General features: G+C 35.0%; 1 protein-coding gene across 5 annotated transcripts in view; it reads left to right on the forward strand.

Annotated features, from left to right (window-relative positions):
- Positions 1–24,174, forward strand: part of SRBD1 (S1 RNA binding domain 1) — a 143,610-nt gene that overhangs the window by 49,680 nt on the left and 69,756 nt on the right. For all 5 annotated transcript variants that reach the window (XM_087717693.1, XM_087717694.1, XM_087717696.1 and 2 more), the window contains one exon: positions 3,323–3,414. In XM_087717693.1, the coding sequence (XP_087573819.1) occupies positions 3,323–3,414 (92 nt within the window). The remainder of the gene's footprint in view (positions 1–3,322; positions 3,415–24,174) is intronic.

Here is a 24,174-nt window from a genome sequence, read left to right on the forward strand (position 1 = left end):
AACCATGACCTGAATCATTGAGAATCCCCATAGACATTTCACTCTGGGACTGCTGCTTACTTGTAATAATTTTTATAACAGCATTCCATTCTTTTAATGTTCTGCAAAGTTTGTCATTTTATGATGAGGAATCAAAACTTTTAAAATACAGCAGTATTCTTACAATTTATCATAAGAATATATTTGTTCTTTGATACAGTCAGTTTTCCTGATCCTTTTTTTATTCAGTTCAGCTCTGAATCTTTCTAATAACCACAAGATTTTTTTTTAGAAGAGATGGTATAATTTCCAGTTAGATTTAGTTGTATCCATTGAAAAAAAAAAATCAAAATGTCTTTAAGTCCCAAGGTTCGTCCTTTCCATGTTTTGTTCCACTTTAAGCATTACCCAGGATCAAAAGATTGCCATCTGCTGACTGCTGGTATGTTGTTAGAAACATGTGTAATTGATAACTGTAATCAAGAATAGTTAGACCCTCTTTCTCTTTCCCACCCCCATCCCTGCCTCAGTTCACATGGGCAGGCTTGCCTACGCGGTTTGGAAATAAATCATGGTAAGCCAGTAAAATCTTGGCTAAGAGGGGATGAAATTAATACATATATTTTTGTAAAGGTGCCTGTTCACAATATCGTCCAGTTTCACAGGAGAGTTTTCAAATTTGTGCAGTAATAAATGTAATTATTTTCGGGCACGGCATAATTTTCATCAAAAATTATGAAAGTTCCTGCTCAGTATTATTTTTATTTTTCCTGCTAGTAATTGGGTGAAATAATTAACATTGCTAGACTGTATTTGCTACCGTGTATTTTAATTTACAAGCTGCATGTTATGAATGTTTTGCAGAATACAATAAAAATCGCATTTCTAGATTAGAGTATTTTAAAATAATTTACATTCTTTGCTTCAAGTATGTTCCATTTGCATCTTGGACTGTTCTAATGCTTCACAGCTGAAAAATTGGAAGATTCAATATGATGCAATTAGGAAAAAGTATAATTATTATATAGATATATAATGGAAATATAAACAATGTGTATTTCCATTTAAACAGTCCCCTGTTTTTCTATTTTCTAATTCTATTAATGTTTGTTTTGAAATTTAATTAATTTTCCATAAATAATAAAATAACATCCTTAGATTGAATAATTTCATTATGTAGATTTAGAATAACATGTCATCTTTATAAAGTAAAGTGGCTTTTGTTTACTGGTTTTGTTTTGAATGTAAAGCATTCACAAGTAAGCACATCTGTGGCAATAATGATTTGAGGATAAAAGGACCTTGTGAGGAATAGTGATTTGATTATTTTTTTTTGCTACTGCGACAGAAACACTATTAATCTGTGGATGCTCTTTTTATATGCTTTGTTTAAAAGAAAGAATGCACTTTTATCAGTTGTTCAGAAATAATTGACAATACGCTGGGAGAAATTACTCAAAAGGTAATTCCTTTTAGACTTCCTAAAGAAAATATTAGGACAAATTTTCTATGCAATGGTTTTAATACTGCCGTGTGAGCTCAATTAAAACCCTCTTTATTCATCACAATTCAGCAGAAGTAAGCTGGGGTTGTAGCAGTCTTAGAGTAATTTTAAATGTGATACTAGAAGCAGCTTGTGTAAATCATAGCTTGTAGAAAAAGATTTTCTGAAACATAGTAAATGCTTTCACCAATGCTGATTTCATATTTTAATTAGCAACTTGGAAAGGCAAAAGTAAAACAGGCAATTTAAATTAATTAGATTAATGACAATAGCTAATTATTTCAGTAACTTTTAAAAGTTAATTTTTCATGTAATTTTTTTTTTTACCAGGATAAGATATAAGGTAGCTGGGTCATATTCCTTGGGTATCTTCTTAATTAATCTTTGCTATTCGGAACAATTTCATACACACACAAATACATACAAATTTTTCTTTAAAAACAATATTTTAGGTTTTTTTCACACCTTACCTCTAATTTTTATATAACCCATATATTTGTTTGGAGGCAGCTTTTAATATTTATTCCTAAAATACTTTACGATAAATGCTTCTTTATCAATAGAATTGTATGCAAGTTGTCATTTCAGTAAATGGATAAAATTGAATCCAATTGCCTCTGACCCATAGATTTTGAAGGGGCTGGTTCTTTTCTATGAACAGAAATGTCATTGTTTTCTTTCCCGTGCATTCACCCTGAAAGTTTGCACTAGTAGGTGAAAAGGAATTCATTTTCTCTGAGCCAATCCCCTCTTCTGAACTTCTGTGTTAATCTTTTAAAATAAGATTCAGTTCTGATCCTTATTTCAGTTGCCCTTTGCATCTGCCTCTGTCTAAAGCTTTAGAGGCATTTGAAGGCATCTCAGCAGTGGATAACTGATACTCCTGCCATGTAAGTTTGCATTTTGTGTTTGTAACTTCAGCTATTAAGGCTGGCCTTCAGTGATCCTGTGATTCGGATAGCTTTCAGAAAAGACTTGGTTAGCTTTTGAAGGAGATAGTGTTGGGGATTATTGCGACGAAGTAGTTGGTTTTATCCAAATTTAGGAAAATCATGTTTAATTTTATATTGGGGAATGCTGTAACATAAATATAAGATACATTTGTATAACCTTGTTATGTGGGTGCATACTGCCTTTTTGGAGTGACAGGCATGTTATTGCTGCAAATGAGTAGCTGCTGCTAACAATACAGTTACCTACAATTTCAGAACTATAGTTCAAAATGCTAAATGTATCAAATAAGAAACTCACTCATTAAATGTTCTGGTGAAAAGGGACAATCACAATCATATCACAATCATGCCATACTGGCTTTTATACAATGGCCTAAATCAATAAAAATAATACAACTTGAATTTTTTTAATGATTATCTGCTGCTGTTTTGTTCTTTTATCTAAATATCTATATTTCTTTGACCTCTTTTACTTCAATTACAGCTACATACTTGATGTGTTCCAAATAAAATGTTCTATTAGAAATAGTATAAGAGTTATATAGTGCAAGATATTCCAAAGCAGGATGTAGCGTTGTCAGGTTTATTCACAAATCTTACTGAAATAAGGTCATCTACACAAGTGAAAGTATTCTAAATAGATGGCATTCACATAAGTTTAGTGTTTGGTATTCAGATTGTAAAGAGTGGAAATATACCACATACATTTAAATTTGAGAATACATATACAAACACACAATCTTGCCAAGTTTCTCTTTTAGATAATGGTTGATGCCTTTTTGTCTCTATGAGCACTCTGTTTTTATCAACTTTTGGTTTTTGTTGCTCATTTTTTTCATCCTTTTTATTAAAATATAAGATACATTCTGTGCTTTTTATTTTACAGCATTACCAATGAAGCAGGAGCCTCCATATACAGTGTTAGTCCAGAAGCTTGTAAAGAGATGCCTGATTTAGATCCTAACCTACGAAGTGCAGGTAACTCTTGCTTATATTCTCACTCCTTTCAGAAATAGAATATATGTGTGTTATAACCATTAAAAGAGTGACTTGAGCTTTAGACAGAGAGATGTTCTCCTTTTGTGAATATTTACTGAATATGAAATTCTGAACAGTTTTATAAAGCATACAAATACATTATAGGAAATTATATATAATTTCTTTTGTTTATTGTTTATAGATCTTGAGTACATTTGTTGGCTAATCCAACATATGCTTGAGAGAAAAATCTGGTCATTATTTACATGCTGTTACATGCCATTTACAAATAAAAAACTGTAACTAATCCCATTATACATAGCATAGCATACCTTCTGTCTCTCATTGTATAGGACTTAGTATACAATATTTTTATCTTTATTTTATTTATTATACCTGTTTCTTAAATGAGAATAACTAGAATAGGGAAATTAATAGAGGAAGGATGAATGATGAAATACGCACTTTTCTTTCTGTTTTAATAAAGGCACTTGAGACCCACGTACTTTTATAATGATAGAAATTTTCAGTCTTCCATTCTTTTTTTTTTGTTTAATCTGCTTCCCTAGAAATTTCGGCAGATTTACATCAGAATAAATGGACGATATGGAATGAGCTGAGGTATAAACGAGCTGTAGGTTTTGTAAATCAATTTCAACTTGAGGAAAGAAAGTTTTGTAGGATTCTCCTTTACATAAGCACATATTCGTTCTTAGTATTTCCATTGGCAGTCAGAAACATACGTGATCTTACATAATGTTATTGAAAATGTGGTTGCAACTCTATATCATTGAAGTTTTACAATTTATTTCTACATTTTTCATGATCTGTCTCTAGACCTATCACTTTCAGCAGTTTTCTAAAATGGAAATGAATATATTTCATTTTAAGCCATATTTTTCTTTCCCAAATTGATTGAAAATTCCCATACCAATCAATCTAAGGAGCATCAAGTTGGAGAAAACTATTTATACTCTTGTTGTCAGTTATTTTGTTACACTTAAACTACATGTTAACTTTGTATATTCCTCCCTTTTTTCTTATTAATTCATATCTGAAAAATATTGTCACGCAGTATGTAGTCTTTTTAGGAAGGTATTTAATTCCCTTCTAAATCAAGGTGCTGTCAATCTTTTGGTTTTGGTTCAAGTAACTTTTCTTCTGGCCAACTATATTACTTTTCTTTGATATTTTTTAAAAAAATGTTTTAATTTTAAACAACCTAGTGTTGGCCAGCCTTGATTAATTTATTCTTTGATTCATTGAATGAGCGACTGAATGAATGAATGAATGAATGAGGCATTACTTCATAACAGAGACCAAAATGGAGCACACCTGCTATGACATCTGTTATCAGAAAGATTGGAAAGAAGTCCAGAAGTTATGTTTAGCATACTTTTCCTACCTTATGTATTGAGCTGTAATGAATATGCATGCCTGGCTTGAATTTGCTTGCAGATATGTGAATAATTTAATCACAAATATACTTTTTACCATGTTTTTAATTAAAACTGAATGAATATAGAATATATTAGAATATATGAGTTTTTTAGTTCTATTGATTTATCTCTCTTCATGAAAATTTAATAAATGGAATTTAAGTTGTTTAAATCAAAATATCAGTTTATTTGAACTCAACCAATATCATCGTACATACGTTGTGCACTGATAATAAGGAATTATTATTGTTGTTGTTATTGTTATTATTATTAATCCTGCCAGATACATACCTATTCAAATGCTTTATATTATTAGTGATCCAGACGGTTCTATTTCAGTCCCATTTTTTCTGTTTCAGTAGTTCAATCCTGATTGCTGGCTAGGAATCCAGATAACAGGTGTAATGTGCTGTGCCTCTATACCATGAATATTAGAGTCTGAATACTTCTTGTAACAATTAGGGAGAAGCAAGTGTGGTGGAAGAATTCTCCTTTACCAAGCAAATAACACATGCTTTATCTAGGCAGAGCTGAATGCTGATCAAAGATAAACAGACAAATTCTATGATCTAAAGAACCAGAGATACTATGTTAATGTTGGTAGACTTGTGAGAAGAGATAGAAGAAAAGAGAAGATAAATAATTAATAGTTGTAGAAAAATGGCTTGAAAATTATTATTTTAGTAAAGTGTACAGTATATGCCAAATGTTTTTGTTCACAAATTTGTAAATTTCCGAAAGAGAATGAAATGTGCACTAATTTGCAGCCGTATAGATGACTGTACTATAATACCAAACAGCTGTTATTTGAGAGTAGCAAATATGGGAATTTCTTCCTATATCATTTCTGAAATCTTAATCAGCATCTTTCTTCCAGATGCTGGTGACTGCTCTTACCTGAAAATAAAATAATCATTTTTTATCTAGAAGTAGTTAATAAGTAGGTTTGAACAAAGAAATTCCTAATGGCCTGTTTTAATTTAGTTGGATTAATTACCCTGAAACTCCTTCCTTCCTTCCTTCCTTCCTTCCTTCCTTCCTTCCTTCCTTCCTTCCTTCCTTCCTTCCTTCCTTCCTTCCTTCTTTCTTTCTTTCTTTCTTCTTCAGAACCAGTGAAAAGAAAAGATGTAAACCACATTCTTAAAATCTCAGTGTAATTCAGAGAGGTGAACAGTACCCAGAAAAATCATAGTCTTGGCCATTCTTTGTCCAGTCTCCTGCATTCCCCCATTTTTTCTTTAAAGATAAGTTCACTTTCTTGATAGGAACTTGGGTCTCATTTCAAATTGCTGTTAACCAAGAACCTAACATTTCAACCAAGATCTTTCCTCCTTTGATTAATATCATTAGTTGTAGTTCTGCTTTTTAAAGAATGAGATATATCTATTCAGATACTGGAGGTGAAGATACAAATAATAGGTAACTCTTCAGCTACTTGATGAATGCTGTTGTGTCTTGTCTTCAGGGTTCCTCTTTTCATGAAAAACATAGTTGGTGTCTTCAGCCTGTCCTACAGGATTTGTTTTCCATACACCAGACAATATTTAATTACATCTTTGGCCTATATTCTATGTCACCTATGCCACAGTTTTCAACATAAGATAATGATAACATTTCCATTGTTTAAAATGTCATGTTTTCATTTAAGACTGTCTAAAATTACATTAGCCTTTTTCATAGCCATATGCACTGGTTCGTGTATAGTTTATGATTAATTGTAATATCACAGTAATAAGGCAGGATCATAAATGCATACTCACTACCATCATCCTCTGTAATCCATTCTTCATACTTACAGGACAAATGAGAAAACTAATCCCCAAAAGTCAAGCTTGCACTGCATAGTATGTGTTTGGTTCTATAGGATAGAGAACAGAAATATAGTGAAGTGACTTCTCTGCTTTCATAATTTCAGCAGCAACTTATTAAGTGGTGCATTTGTTTTAGCTACTGAATAGAGGAGAGAACTTTTTTTTAAAAAAAATATTCTTTTATTTTTCCACCATAATAACCTGAAGCAGTTGTACTGCTGCCAAATCATGGAGATGAGCTGCCTTAAAACTGAATGTGGTAATGGCTGTTATGAATTAGTAAAATTATTGAAAAATTGCCCTGTGTGTTTTGATTGGCAGTTTCTGCATTGGTTTAAGAATTCTTGCTATTTGAAGGGTATTTCAGTACAGTTTTCAATTTTGTTTCACAGAATAACAAATGCCTCCCTTTCCACAAATTTCTATGTGTGCTTCTTTTAATATATATAAAAAAGACCAAGCTAGCAACTCTGTGCTTCATTGCACTAAATCATAGAAAATAATATGGACAAGCCACAGTACAAAATTTTCTTCAGACTTGGATAGGAAAGGACATTTCCTCTTAGTGACAGTGACATTTATGCTGGCCTGTCTCAAAAATAACTCCTTGGTAAAGCTTGTCTATGTAACTTGTATAAGTCAGTGCAATGAAGCACAGGGGAATACTTTCATTTTAATTTCCATTTCACTAGTTACATCAGAGATTGTACTGTACACTTTTTCCCCTTTGTTTCCCAACTGGGAGGCCTGCAAGATGAACTATTTTTAAAAGCTAATAATGAGAACTAAGGTGTTTAGGTCATGTATTAAAACAGTGTATTGTCTTACTATGTCTTTTTGCTGATACACTCTCTTTTCTGATAAGTAATACTTTTCCAGTTGTCTTGGAACTGTGTCCAAAATTTACCCAGCATGCTTTTTATTAAGAAATGTGTGTTTTGTTTAAAAGAATTATGCATGGATGAAGTGTGCAATATCTAAGATGTGGTAATTATAACAACAGTAACAATGTATTACTACTAAATGCACATTTGAAACCTGCTCTCCCTGATCCTTGTTTTGTATGTTTTTAACTGATTTGCATGTGCATTTGGAAACAACATGTGAATATATGACAGAAACAGTTTGATAGAAACATAGGTCATCTTCTGGTCAAGCTTCTTGCTCAACTGGGTTTTGCAATGCAATTTGTTTTGTCCAGGCCACTTTCAAATATGTGGGGTCCCAGAATTTTCTATCCTAGATTTTGGGCAGATAAAGACTACCCAGATAGAGGGCACCCATGGTGGATAAGGGTGAGGTTCTTCTTTCTGATGTTTCCCTTTCAGAGTCCCATTGTAAATACCCAATAAAGAAGAGCTATCTGCCTCCCATATTAATCTGTGTTGCAGACTGGTAGGAAATGACTCGAAAACATTCTGCAGAATCATTTTTCTTCTAATTTTGTATTAATCCTATGAATTAATTAAAACTGCTCATCTTCTTCATACTAACCCTCAGATATATGACAGTGTTTGTCTTGTCTCTTGCTTGTTCCCAAAGTCAGTGTAGGTATCAGTATCTGAAAGCATAATTGCAAATGATGAGAGCCAGTTTTGGTCTAGTGACTAAGGGACCAGGCTAGAAAGCAGGAGAATGTGAGTTCAAGTCCTGCCTTAGGCATGAAAACCAGCTGGGTGACTTTGGGCCAGCCATTTTCTCTCAGGTCAATCCACCTCACAGGGCTGTTGTGGGGAAAATAGGAGTAGGAAGGTGTATTGGAAAAGTTTGCCACTTTGAGTTACTTATAAAAATAATATAAATGGGATATAAACAAACAAACAAATGCATAAATAGCAGTTTGCCCAATAATTGTTTCATGAATATACTCCACCACATAGAATTACATAATGTTAGCTGGAGACAATTTTACTAATCTGCCCTTTGCTGCATTTTGGTGCAAATGTTTCTTAGCAAGTTTCCTTAAAATAATCTTTTTTTATAATCTAGCAATTCTGATTAAGAGACACTTTTATTTTAATTATTCTGGTAGGGTATGTTCATTTCATTCTAACCCTATAGACTTGCAGTTATCAGGTATCTTAAAAGTTTTCATTCATGTAAGATTTTGTTTCTGTTTTACTATGCCACTGTAACATTTTCTACCTTTCTGTTTCTGCACTTGTGTATACAATCCTATAGGGATTGACTGCATATTCAGTTGCAATGTTTTAAAACTAGAAAGCAATGAGTGTGTCAAAAATAAGTCAAAAATACCACATGAGTCTTATGAATTAGAAACATTTGAAAAGTGGAAGAAATGAGGAAAAGTGAAAAGGATAATGTCCATAATCTTTAGAATTCTTTACCATGAGACATAGTGATGACCAGTAACATCAATAATTTTAAGAAAAAATTGGATAAATGTTATTGAGGTCATGCTTATCTGGAAGTATTAGTCTTGAAAATTCTATACAACTTTCAGATTGAGGACACTTTGCCTCCAAATTCCATTTGCAAGGGAACTATGGTACATCTCCATATTCTGCTTTTGAGCAACCCAGAAGCATATGGTTAACCATTATGAGGTGAAAAAAATATTGGACTGAGGTGATCTTTGGCCTTATGTGACTAAGCAAGGTTATGCCTGTATTCTTATATAAAACTTGGCATAGTATCAATAGTCATATGGTAGGGCAGAGCTATCTGAAGTTTATCTGAAATTAGAAATGTTAATATATTTTTGAGTACAACAGAGGTGAGTGTATTTCATTTCTCATTGTTTTGATGCTGTCCTTCTGTATCAAGGCAATAAGAAATGATTGTACTGCTTTACATCACACTGGTGAGACCCCACTTGGAATACTGTGTCAGGTTCTGGTCACGATGATACACAAAAGATGTTGAGATCCTGGAAAGTGTACAGAGAAGAGTGACAAAGATAATAACGAAGCTAAATCATACGATGAATAGTTGAGGGAGCTAATGAGGTCTATTGAAGAGGAGGCTTAGTAAGACATGTTACCTTTCTTCCAGTACTTGAGGGGCTGTTATGAAAAGGAGGAAATTATATTTATTCTCTAAGAAACTAGAAGGCAAGGACAAGAAGTAATGGGTGGAAGCTTGTTAAAGAGAAATTCAGCCTAGAAATAAGGAGAAATTTTCTGATGGTGAGAACAATTAATCAATGGAATAGATTGCCTCCTCAGGTTGTGGGTGCTCCATCATTGGAGATTTTCAAAAATAGACAACCATTTGACTGGGATGACATAAGGCTCCTGCTTTGAGCAGGGGATTGGACTAGAAGACCTCCAAGTTCCCTTCCAGTCCTAAGATTCCGTGGTAACATCATATAGCTAGAGATTTAGGTGAGAGTTGCTGCAGTTTAAAAAGCAGCTTTTGAATGAAAGAAAAAAAAAGGAGAGCAAAAGGTCACACAAGACAGCTTTGCTTAGGATTGTCAAGTCCCATCTGCTTGTCTTCTCTCCACAGGGCAGAATTCATTGGATTATTGTACACTCAAAAGTTCAGCAAACCACTTGTACTTTTCATTGCAAGAAAATGCCTTTTAGGTATTTGGGGCTTGTTGGGACTTTGCGACTGTCATGCTACAGGGGCTTATACCCTTGGGTGCTTCTACAGATAGAGACATACTGTTCAGAGCTGTCACAATGCCCCCAAAATGGAAAGAAAAGATAGGAGACAATATAATTTCTTCTGACTATCTCAGATAAAGTAAAATTGTTTGATGATTAGATGTGTGGAACATAGTGCCTTTATGTCTACTTGAGCTAATTTCTCTAGCTTCTTTCAAAGATCATTGCTCCCCTTTGGCTGCTCCAAAGCAAAGGTCACTTTTAGAAAACTTTATCACTGAAAAAGCCAGAGACTTAACATCAAACTAGAGAGGGGTTGTTATAAGTGGATAAAACTTGTAGGTAACCATAGAGCGCCAGTGTGAATTAATGCAGGATTAGAAATACATTACCAGGATTTAAAAATATTATTAGACAAAAACCTGAATAACTTGCTGTCATGTGCTGTCAAGCATTTTCAGCAGAAGGGCAAAAGTTTCTTTGAAGGCAACCAGAGTAGATGTAGCCATTTTAATACAGAAATAGGAAAACCAAATTGCAGCCACAGATGAATATTCACATCATATTTTGATGAAAATGGTTCCTTAGCTTAGAATATCATTTATTCATCATTACTTTTGAGTATCCATTTATTTACTTATTGGCTTTATATATTCAATCATGACTGAACATCTAACAATATTAAAAAACAAACCCATAACATGCAAAAATACATATCAGCCAAAGATGAAAAAAATTAGAAATCACACATTTCAGCACAACTAAGAAACAAGCTCAATTGCACACTCTGAAGTTGTGGGCTTGAGCACAGAGGCAGATTTTTTAAAACCTTGCAGAAAGCCAGCAGAGTCAGGCCAAACCAGATCTCTAAACAAATGATATTCCAAGGGAGGGTGGCACAACAGAAAAGGCTCTCCTCCAAGGCCCTGCAAAAGAACATTTGTAGGGGACAGGATTTGGGGTGGTGGGGTTAGAGATGACCAGTCCTGTAAATAATTCAGCCCAAGACACAAAGGGCTTTAAAGGTAAATACCAACACCTTGAACTGTACCCAGAAGCATACTGGTAGCCAACACAACTTATAGAGAAGTGTGTCACATAAGCCAAATGACAGGCGTCCCAACTGCCTGTGCAGCTACATTCTGCACTGGATGAAACTTCTGAATGCCTTTTAAAGATAGCCCCATGTACAGTGCATTGCAGCATTCCAATTGAGAGATCACTAGAGCATGGATGGCTATTGCAGAGCCTCCCCATCTGGGAACAGGCACAGTTGATGCACAACCCATAACTGTACAAGGGCTCTCCTAGCCAAAGCTGCCCCTTGAGCATGAGCCCAAGACCAGAAAGACCTCTAGATTGTGCACTAGTTTTGTCTGAAGCAGTGCAACACCATTCAGAACCAAAGATGGAAGGTCCTGTCAGCTTTTTCAGGTAGAGCAGACGGGAAACAAATCATTGTCATCTACATTAGCAATCTTGAAAGTCTGAAAATAGAGATCCCCCACCATTTTACAGCCTGATAGGTTAGGGAAGATCCTTTCTGAATTTCTTTCTCTGTCCATTATGCAGCTGTGAATCCCCCCCCCCCCTTTCCATTTGATTGTTCCCTAGGCAGCAACTCTTCCCCAAATCTCACAAGGTCATTCTTACATACCATTACAGGTTTCCAGAACTGTACAAAACCTGAGTTTCCTGAGGTTATGGGGTTAGGCTATAGCCAGTTGTGCCCCATCCAGACCCCCCACAGCTTTTAGGCACTTAGACAGAACTCCACAGCATCACACAGATGACTTGGGGCAGAGATAGAAAGCTTGATATTTCTGCTCCAAGGAGAATGTTCCACCTTTTCTGAAATGTTGGCTCAGATAGACTTTACAGGAAAAATATTTACAAGCTTGAAATATACAAGTAATCCTCGACTTACAACCATAATTGAGCCCACAATTTAGGTTGCCAAGTGAGAAATTTCCTCATTTTACAACTTTTCTTGCCACATTTGTTAAGTGAATCAGTGCAGCTGTTAAATTAGTAACACGGTTGTTAAGTGAACCTGGCTTCTCTGTTGACTTTGCTTGTCAGAGGATCACAAAAGTTGATCACGTGACCCCAGGACGCTGCAACCGTCATAAATGTGAGTCGGTTGTCAAGCCTCCAAATGTAAATTACATAACCATGAGGAGGCTGCAACGGTCAAAAGTGTGAAAAATGTCATAAGTCACTTTTTCAGTGCCGTTGTAACTTCAAATGGTCACTAAGTGAACTGTTGTAAATCGAGGACTACCTGTACTGTGAAGCTTAGATCAATAATAATGTCTATATCCCTTAAAGTGCACTGCTTTTTTGAAGATTTATATATTTTGAAGATTTAGTTAGCCCATTGTTGCTGGACTATACAGAGATTACAGTACATTTACTCCTGCCTGACATCCCTCAGCTATGCTAGAATTATGATTCCTGAATATTCACCCTGCTTACCCAGAACTCTGTGGGCTGACCATAATAGGAATTGCAATGCCAAGTTGGAGAAAGATTAAGTATTCTGAGATCTTATCACACATTAACTATTTAGAATCTTTAAGATTGTGGTGGTAGATAAATTACATAACTCAAGCTAGCCAGTTCATCTTGAGTCCAAAGAACAATGAGCAAATTCTGTTAGCATAATACAGCTTCTTTGTTACTCTTGCAGCCCTAAAATTCTGCTTTCAGGATAGCTTGTGGTGCAGTGCCTTTAATTAAACCTTGGCAGCAACTTTTGGAATTCTGTTGCTCCATCCATTGCACAAACAAGAATGTATGCTGCTTTTTAAAGGAACTTTCTGGACCCAAGCCATTGTATATATTCAATAAGCTGCAGTGTAAAGACATTCTTACTTGAGTGAGACTAGTATCATCTAAATAAGCACCTGGTTTCTACCATGCTGTATCTAAGTTCCTTGGACTCAAAAGCAGAAGTTTATACCCTTCAGCCAGCACTGGAGGTTATCAAGACTAATTGGAATATTGCAGTGTATTAACATTAGTTGTGGTACATTTGTATATAACTAAGCGAATGAGGTTGATTTTAAACTGAATGCTCCCTTCAGACAAATTAAATGGGAAATCGTTGTGTGTCCTGAAGCAAAAGCTTAATCCAAATCATATGAGGCAGCTCTCATTCTGAAAATAGAGTTTTGAATCAAAGTCTGTTGTGATTAAATTTGCATTTCCTTGGAATTCATGAGTTTTTCCTATGGTTCCATTGGGTAGTGTCTGTTCTGCATAATTATTAGAAAACCTCAGAGAGAGTAAAAATATTGGGTATAATTTACACTTATGGTGGGGAGAAATAAGGCAAGAATCTCTGACAAAATAAAATTAAATGATCCTGGTAAGAGGATAAGTAATTTGCATATGCTACTATTCCCAGGATTGCAGTCTGCCACAAACACTGTAAATGTTGTAAAAGGGTATTCAGTTTTCAGATTAATTTTACTGAAAATTTTGTCCTGAGTTAGCAAAACTTACCTAACGTGAACTTACATTAAATTTACAGATCCTTGGATACTGATAGTAAAAATTCCCCCTTCCCGGTTTTGTGTGAGCCGCCCTGAGTCCCCTCAGGGAAAAGGGCGGCCTACAAATACTAATAAAACTCTAAACTCTAAAATTATTTTTAAACATAATAATTAATTAACTATGAAACAAGTACAAAGACTACTTTGGAATCAAAATAAAAATGGTACATTAGCAATGTGCTAAAAGTTAATTAAGATGATCAGTATTATCTATGAAAGAATCTAAAAAAACTATTACCAAACCATATACATATTTACTTGAAAATCCAATGTTTTCAGTAGGAGTTATTCAACATTATCTCTTGAAATTAAATAACAAGGAGAAATAATATTTTAGTTGGCACAAGTCAGAGGTATTGCTAAATTTAAATTTTCCACATTATAATTCGTCTTTAAAAATGCATTGTGATCACTTTGCTTAAATGTCAATGTTTCATTTTTAAACCAAGATTAAAAATACACATTTTAGAGAGTTTTGCTTTAAAACATATGGTTTACATTTGTACCAAAACGTTTCAAAGTTTACATAATAGTTTTGTGTATTATATTTTTATTTGTGACTGTTTGTATTTTATTAATTCAGTTATTTTTTTTCTCTAGTCCACATCAAGAAAAGATTACTTGCTTAAACCATAGTCATATTATATGTTATCGATTTTATCATGTAAGAGATCATCCAGATGTTTAATCTTTTCACAATAGAAACTTAACAATTGCTAATTTTGGACAAGCTATAGCTGTTGGGCAGCTGCTTAAATTAAGTCTATTTGGTACACTAGAATTCAGATTTGTTTCTACAATCCTAACATATAGAGAAAAAAGTTCTTAAGATGAAAACTACTATATTCTTCCATATAATACTATGTTGAAATGCGGGTCTACAGAAATTCAGAATTCTGGTTCACAAGATGTTTGAACAATAAATAGTGATACAATATCACATATATATGATTGTGCTAGCAAAAAAATTCCTGAAAATTGACAAATAAGAGAAGTTGTGATGTATGCCACATCATTCTGATCCATATCATATCAGCTATCAGATCCCATTTGGAAAGCTATATATTTGTGGTCTTTCTTTTCACAGAATTCCCCAGCCTTGCCTATCTTTTTTTCTCTCAAACATATGTTTATTTTATCTATGGGAATGAATTACAGCTATTCATATATATATGAATAAAATTGTTGTTTTGCGTTGCAATGACCTGGGTGACAACGAACACACAGCCAGCACCAATCAGCACCAATCTACCAATCATGATACAGCCACGCAGCCAATCAATCCATTTACTGAAACAACGCCAGCACTCCCCACCCTCCCCACCAAGTTTTATAGAAAGACGGCAGTTCCGATCACACTTTAAGATGAAAACACTAGCCTGAGGATGGCGAGTGAGACCTCGCCGAAACATTGCCAAGACAATCTCAATCTTACATGGGAAAAGACCTGAATACAACAAGACCAGCATACCTACACCCGTAAAAATCTACAAATATGTTTGTGTGTGTGTGTGTGTGTGTGTGTTGTGTTTGTGCTGATAAATAAAGGGAGACATCAGCACAAACACAACACAAATGTAACAAAGGCAACAGTAAAAATATTGGGTTTCTGTCTGGATGGTCTCTTATGATGAGCCGATGGACAGAGAATGGAAGTAGTGACCTTCCTCCCATATTTGGGCATACCAAGGGTTGTGACTTTAAATAAATTAATAAACATATATATATGTGTGTGTGTGTGTGTGTGTGTGTGTTTTCATAGATTTTCACAGGTACAGGTATGCAGGTCTTGGTGTATTTGGGTCTTTTCCCACCAAGATACTCTCAATCTTACATGGGAAAAGACCCGAATACGCCAAGACCTGAATATATATATACACACATACACACACACACACTACATACATACACATACACACACTACACACACACACACACACACACACATATCACCCCCAAAATAAGACCTCCCAGGATAATCAGGCTTTTGAGTGCATGTGATAAAATAAGCCATCCGCCTCAAAAATAAGCACCTTATTTTTGCACCTCAAAAATAATAAAACCTCCCAGTTTTTGGTGTTGTCTTTTAAGATGTCTAGAAATGCATTAGAATGTTTATTTCATATAAGCACAAGTTTAAGGAATTAAATGGAAGAGAGGCTTACACAAGAGGACTCCGGAGAGTCTAAAAAGATAGGGGAACATTTTTCATGAAAGAAGGCAAGCACCTGTTTCATCTTGCTCTAAGTAACAAAACTAAATCTCCCCCTTAAGAACACATGTCACATAAACATGAGCCAAGGTGGCGCAGGGGTTAAAAGCAGCACTGCAGGCTACTGCTAGATCAGCAGGTCAGCGGTTCAAATCTCACCGGCTCAGGGTTGACTCAGCCTTCCATCCTTCCGAGGTGGGTAAAATGAGGACCCAGATTGTTGGGGGCAATATGCTGACTCTCTGTAAACCGCTTAGAGAGGCCTGAAAGGCCTATGAAGCGGTATATAAGTCTACTGCTATTGCTATAAAAAAAAACAAAAAAACATTAAAATAAATTATGAATGAGAAGCCGTCTTATTTTGATACCAATAACCAAAAGGATGTTAGTCCATTGTTTGTCATTGCTTCTAATGTTCCTGAAACCTTTAACCTGCCAATAAATATACTTTATTTATATAATCAGTTAGAAGTCACTTTCCTTCATAACAAAACAATGTAATCAGTAATTGAAATGAAATAATATTGAACGTGTCATGGATGAGTTGAGATGAATTTGATTCCAAAGCCCCCCACCACCCACCACCCAAAAATGACAGTCCTTTAGGTAACAAATTCATTATGGATAAGTGCAGGATTTCATTGGTAGGGAACTTCTGCTAAAGTTCATGTAACTGAAAAGAATTGTCCCAGCTGTTGAGAACCATTTGGAATACTGGGTTCATATCTCTCCTTATTCATTCATTTCAGTCCCAAGTAGTACTATCTAAAATTATATGGAATTAAAATATATTCTGCAAAATGTATTTACTTCTTTAAAAAAAATGGTGTGCCCAGCTCCGAAGACGTTGGGCAGCTTATATGATGTACATAACTGTTCTTTTTTTCTATCCATTCTTTGTATTTATGTAGTTATTTTAAAATTCTTTTAGTGGCACCTTTTTAAAATATCAAGCTAGGTTTTTAAAATCAAGGGAATATAATGTACAGGCAGTGAACATATATTATGTACTGGAATACTTCAGCATAAAAATACAAGACTTTAAAAAAAAATAGAATATTCTTCTTTAGGGGAAGATTGAGGTTGAACTAATTATATCCTAATAGCTTGTGGTTGACATATATTTGTTTATATGTTCATTTGTAAAAAAATTATGCTCATTCTGCTAGCATCTGGAAATCTCATAATATTTAAAATACACAGTTCTTGTTGTGTTGAAGCCATTTTGATGTTGCTTAGAAAATAGAGTAATTATGTTTAGAGCATTTGGTTTATGAAAAAGCAGAAATCAGGAAGATACCTGATTGCAAACATTTTATCTGTCCAGAAGAATTAATAGAGGGGAGAAAAATAAATAAACTGACACTGTTTCTTCCTATAGAAACCCTTTGCTGTGCTTGCCTTAAATACCCCAATAATTTAAAAGGGAATCTTATTATTTGTTTATTTGTTTGAATTTACTGGTGCTTCAACTTTGTGAATTCTGGGCAGCGTACAATATTAGGGGGGAAAACTTTAAAAATGGCTAAAACGTGAAATCAGACAGATAGCCCAGACTAAAATGATCTAAGAAAATGCTTTTTAAAAAGGGATAATGCTATTTATTTATGTGTTTAATTTCTTAGCATTTTAAGGTAAATGAAACCCATGCTATTATAATAAAAATGTTCTTTATTCTTCCCACACCTATATATTTGCAGTTACTCTTCCAGTTATGTTAGTATTTCATATATTGTTTGGGGGGGGGGGGATTTGTCTATTTCTTTTCTATCTCATAAAATGACGTACATTTAGTTTTTTTTAATGTATCATGCATTTTAGAATCAGTTTTGTTCTTGTTTTGTTTGTGTTTGTGCTTGTGTACTATTTGGTATCATTTGGCTTGATTTTCTTGGTAGCCTTGAGTGTTTTAATGAAATAACAGCTTTACTGTTGACATATAGTGCTCTAAACAACTTGGAACCAGAGTATATCTGGGTTCATTACAGGAAAAAAACCCACAGCAATTTGCAGGAACCCTTCTTTATGTAGCACCCATACTTGGAAATATGTTCTTCCTTGAAATAAATGAGGGACCTACAATTGCCTCTTTCAGTCAACTGTTGACTATTGGATGAATGTGTCCCTTTGGTCTTTGTGTCTGCCAATATTTTTAACAAACATGTTTTTACATTGTTTTGATTTATTATTATTATTATTATTATTATTATTATTATTATTATTATTATTATTTTGTATTTCAAATTATTTTATTGAAAACTCTTTTGAATGGAAATGTGTATAAATGGGTAACTTTAAGCCAGCACTCCCTCTCCCTCGGTTCCCCAGTGCCCTCCAGATGTGCAAGGTTTCAATTCCCAGAATTCTAGTCCACGACAACTGCAAGAATCTTAACAAGCAGTCATCTCTAATTTAAATCTCCAGCACCGACATTGGTGTAATTAAAATTCTTCCTGAACAAAATACACTGGATGTACTGTACCTGTTGCTCAATTCTCCTAATTACTAGAAAACTCTTCAAATAGAAATTAAAATTGGTATGGCTTCTCCTCCTCACTCCAAAATGTCAGAAATGTAGTCAATTTAAAAATAATGTATAACGCAAATGAATAATGAAAGTTTCTGCTTTGGGTGCACCAAGGCGTTTCATATGGTAGGCTAGAGGTAAGACCAATGCAAACAGTTACCACTGAACAGCTCAGGTAAATTACTCTCACAACAAAATTCCAGGGAGTGCTGAAGATGCCAAAGTCAAAAAATGCATTTAGAAACCATGTATATGCCACATGCACATCGGATATGCAATATTGGTGGTATTTATTTATTTTTTTCTCTTTACCATCAGTAGCATCATAACTGTCCGAAAACAGACATACTGCAAAATAGGTAATGAGATTAACAGTGACAAAGCCTTGCCTGCAGCTAAACCATCTGATCGAATGTATAATGGAAAGGAAGGAAGGGGGAATGCTGACAAAGCGAGGTAGTGACAGCAATTCTTCCATTAATAATTAAAAGTTGGCAGTCAGAAATTTAAAATTAATTAATGCCATGTGAGCTATGAGAACATTTGCGGTTGTGGTGATGGTTTTCGTATTCTTGTTTGTAAGGTATTTTGTAGGATCCGTTACTGTTATTGTAAAAAAAAAAAGCTAAAATATTAATCTATATTGTTGTGGTTAAGTAGCGCTTTGGGAAAGAAGAATATAAATTAATTTGATAGCAGTCATAATAGACATAAAGAGCCAATATTGTTTGGCTTGGTTTGGCTTTAGGGTTTTTTGCTTTTTTTGCTTTTTACATAAAAGAGCTTCTGCCCCTGCCCACTTTTTCCTATTTCCTACAGCAGTGTCATTGCATTTTACTGTTTATTGGCAAAAGCATTATGCTAGATAGTGGCTTTGTCATATCAGATTTGCAGCAGGAAGTGGGCTGAGACCACCATACTGTAGTGAATTGCTTATTTGAAAGGTGCCCCAAGCATACCAGGAGATAAGAGAGGATTCTTGCTGAAAATCTGCATCGTATGCCAGAGATGCCAAGGTGAAAAGTGTGTGCATGAAAGTAGCTTTGCCACTTGATTCCTCCCCTTTCTTCCAGCTAAGAAGATGTAAACAGACTTCCTGCCTGACAGGACAATATGTTGTTGTCATACCAGATGCTGCAGTTGTGCCCTATTCCTAATTGATGACCTAAACGATTTTGCCTCAATTTGATAGGAAAGGTCTTCGGGTGATGTTTCCTAAATAAACTGAATTAACCTTGCATAAAAGTCAAGGAACTGCATCAGTCTCGGTTTGTGTTTTTTAGAAATAGTGGATAAAATATTTTTTGAGCTTTCATTATTACTTTTGTTTTCATCCCATTAGTCAAAAATATCTTATTTGTATAGTATTTTAGTATTTTTTTAAAAAATATATATGAATAATCCTAAATTTTTTACTTGGATTTAAAAGAACATTAGAAATTCTGATACATACATACTTAATTATTATTTGTATCCTGTAGCAAGAAAAATAAAGTATTTGAAAATATATTTGAGAGTATTATAAAAAATGAAGAGTGTGTTTGTGTGAGAGAGACTATCACGAAGTTATTGTAGAGTGTGTTTCATTTCATTCCTTTTATGTACTAATGTGTTTTAAAACTTTTAATATTTTTAATACTTTTTATTAATTTGTTTTTATGTTTACAGTGACAAATAATGTTCTGTTCTCCAAAAAGAAAGATCTCTGTTGTAAATTCCAGAAGCATTAAGATCTTATTCCTTAAGAAATAGTAATGAGAAATTATGTCTCCTAATATTAATATATATTAATGATATTAATTGTTAAAATATTGTTTCCAACTCTTAGCAACCACACTAAATATATACATATATGCAGTACATGATATGTCTGTGATAGCGAATCTGTGGCATGTGTGCCACTGTGGCATGTGGAGCCATTTGTTAGGGCACATGAGGCATTGCCTGTCAGCTCCAGCACGCATGCATGCGCTGGTCAGCTGACTTTGGTCTTCTTTTAAGGCTGTTTTTCTTCCAGAGGCTTCCGCCTGCGCTCCCCTCGCTTTTGGCATGCAGTGGGAAAAAGGTTACTGTGCATATCACTGTGATATGTTATTGAGGCACTCCCACTAAATCATGATTTAGTCTTAATTTTTTTCATCATCCACTTTCGTCAGCTTTGTTCTTGATTGGCAAACAATGCAGTAGTTCTCAACTAGTGGTGGGTTCCGGATTTCATTCCAACCGGTACGGTTCGAACATCCCTGGCGTCACCCACATGCCTGCGTGCGGTGCACGCATGTGTTGTAGCTTTAAATAACACTCCCGCAAGCTTCTGTAATGCTCCAGCTGCTCAGTGGAGCATTGTGCAGGCTCTGTTTGAGCCGTGCATGGAAGCGCTGACAGCTTTAAACTACGGTAAGGAGCGCAGGCGGGCAGGCCCTCCGGAGCATGGTACTGGAATGATACCCAGTGCTCCGGGCAGGGTCCGGTACGCCCGTACTAGGGCGTACCACCTGCAACCCACCACTTTTCTCAATTGACAATTAGGACTAAAAAATGTGTTGTTAAGCAGTGCAATAGTTAAGTGAGTCATGATTGAACCAGATTTTGCGACCTTTTTTGCTACAGTTATTAAGCAAATTGTCACAGTTGTTGAGTGAGACATCGCAGCTCCTCACTGACTGCATGTTGCAAAACATCTGGAAAGCTCACAAATCGCAATCATGTGAGCACAGAACTATAGTAAATGTGGGCCAGTTGTCAAGTGCTAGAATCACGACTATGTGAACGTGGAAGTGATGCAGTAGTCGTAATTTTGAGGATGAGTCTCATAAGTCACTCAATGCACTAAAGTATTCATATTACCTTATAGTTTATTGTGTCTTGTTTGAGGGCTTCCTTATGTTTGAGCTTGCATGTGCATGTGCTCAGAAGATCAGCACAGGATTTTAAGTTGTACTTTTGAGAACCATGACTAATTCAACGCTGTGAAGATTAAGAGTTGTGGTTTGCACAGCCCTACTTGATATAGAATTCCAACTTTGTATACATATATTGCCTGTTAGAGTTATGCTTTGTGTTCTGATTCTTTGTGCTATTTTATTCCTTTTTGGTTTCTTTCTGCATATTCTGCAGAATATCATGGATATGGCATGTTCTCCCAACCTGGTGTTTTCCAGATACGCTGAGCTTCAATTTATCGGGATTTAAAATTTAATCTACTTGAGGGATGTGACATTGGGGTAGATTGCTTTAGATAGTAACTTTATTTTGTATGCTCAAGTACATTCATTTTGCAATTCTGCTTTTCCTTCTATTGCATATGTTCATCTTATTGTTAACTTCACCCATCATTCTTTTCCTCTCGTTCTTTCTTAGTAAAACAATACTATCTTTTAAAAGTTGTCCTTGATCCATATTATCAGAGTTCCAATTGGTAATTATAAGAGAGTTTATTATAGGAAAGCATTTCTTTTGTAGGCTATAGTACTGTACTTGCACTGATTAAGCTTTTGTGATTTTGACAAGAAATGCATATGCGAAGTCTTTGAATTCACAAGTTCTCTGTTATAGAAGCCGACAGATCAGATGTCACTAGCATAGTTGTTTCTAAGTCAGGCTGGAAGCTGCCATTGTTCATGTATGTTAAAACTTGTATTAAAGGATGTGAAACCTTGTGTGTGACCGAGCCATGAACTTTAAATTTTAGTATATAACATTTTCTTTTACAAAGGAAGAATATGCAGACCTTTGGAATAAGAGATAGGTCATGGCATGTATTCATTGCATCTGAATGTGTGGCTTATGTTCTGGCATTTGAAATATTTCAGATAAACAACTGAGTATTATGTCCTATATTGTATCTGATAAAGCACCTATGAACCACTCTAAGAAATAAATCAATAATAGTAGATATTCTTCAGGTACTGTAAATTTATGTTATCAACATAATAGAATGACAGCATGTAATTTTCCCCTGATTCTTTATTTTCCATCACTATCTCTCCCATCACCCCACTTCTGAGATTTCTGAGGCATAGAATGAGGATATTTGTGGAGGTAGATGTCATATTTATCAAAGTTTTAAAACCACCCATTTCCCTCACAAAGTGATTCTGTGCAACATATATTAGTTCTATAGCTGGGTGATGAGACAACTAGCATACTCATTTTCTCTCTCTCTTCTTTCTCCTTTCCTCCTTCACACATCATTTGTGTGTTTTTGGTAGTTAGGCTTGAATGATGGGCAACCAAATGTAAACAAATTGACTCTTAGTGTGCCAGTCCTGTCATTTTTTAAAAACTGTTTTAGCTTATAATTAGGAACTTGGAAGCTGACATTATTTGAATTTTTTTCCCTTCAGAATCCCGGTTCTTTCTTTTGGTTGCTGGGAATTGTTAACACTGAACTAGAAATCTTTGGTTATGGTTTTAGATTGTAAGGGTCAGGCAGGAATGTGTGATTTTCAGACCATAGAAAACTGTTTTGCGATGGATAGCATAAATCTTCAAGGCTAGGAAACAAGTAGACGTAAACAAGTAAAATCAGAAAGGGAGAAGGAGATCCAGAGTTCAAGCTTTCATACCACCATATGCATATAGGATAACATTTCTCGGTGTTGTTAAATAGAGAGCATCTTATAAGTGCGCCGTGATAATTTTTTTACTATCCAGTCATTCTGAGTCACTTCGGAATTGTGGAATCTAATTGCTCTATCTGGTTTGAAACCTTGATATAAATGCTCCATACTACGAGTATAGAACATGATTTCTTTAGTGCTTAGACTCTTGGCTGGCTCAAGCTGGCAGCTGAACTTTTTTTGTCAGAAAGGACTATCCAAGTGTTCCTATTTGGTCCTGGAGTAACTGTGATATGCTATATTCTTTCTCAGAGTCTGTAAGTTACAATGATTTCCAAATGACCGCTCCAAACATTGTTTTGATAATCTTATCAAGATGCATCCAGGTACAGCCCAGTTCAAAGTGAATGTGACAGATTTTCTCAATAGGATACTTAGCGGACATCTCTCATTGGCCTGTTGCCAGATCATCCTACCTGCCCCTCCCCAACAACAAACAGGCTACCCTAATTACTGATGCCAGACAGTGTGTGAAAAATTGCAAACTTTTGCTGTTCTTATTGCTCATGGTGCAGGCCTGAACATGAGCACTTACCAGTATTAGTTCACATTTATTCCTTGTCTTTCTCCACTGAAGCCCTAGGTATCAGTTCTGTTGCATCATCTATTGTAGTCCTTTAGTAAAACAAGCAACTTCCTGGGAAAAGCACACAAAGAGAAGCTATTTGGAAATCATTACTGAGTATGTGGTGGAATAGTCACAATCCCAAACACCAGTATTCCTCCAACACAAATTAGAACAATAGGCATCCAAGGCCAGATCTACCAGGCCAGTTAGTTTCCAAATAAACTCTTTCCCTCCCACAGATGCAATTACAGGAAAGGAGACTTGCAATATTGATGTCAGACCAGACAGGAACCATGACCAGGTCTTACCAGTCTTATTCTAAGGCTACATTTGTCTATGCAATTATTTATTTATTAGATTTCCCCCCACCTTTAGTACTTTATAAGTAACTCAAGACAGTGAACATATGTATATTCCTTCCTCTTCTTATTTTCTCCACAACAACA

This window comes from Thamnophis sirtalis, unplaced genomic scaffold (assembly GCF_051295495.1).
Source record: "Thamnophis sirtalis isolate CommonGarterSnake01/CBP01778 unplaced genomic scaffold, rThaSir2_p1.2 scaffold_6, whole genome shotgun sequence".
NCBI classification, from domain to species: Eukaryota; Metazoa; Chordata; class Lepidosauria; order Squamata; family Natricidae; genus Thamnophis; species Thamnophis sirtalis.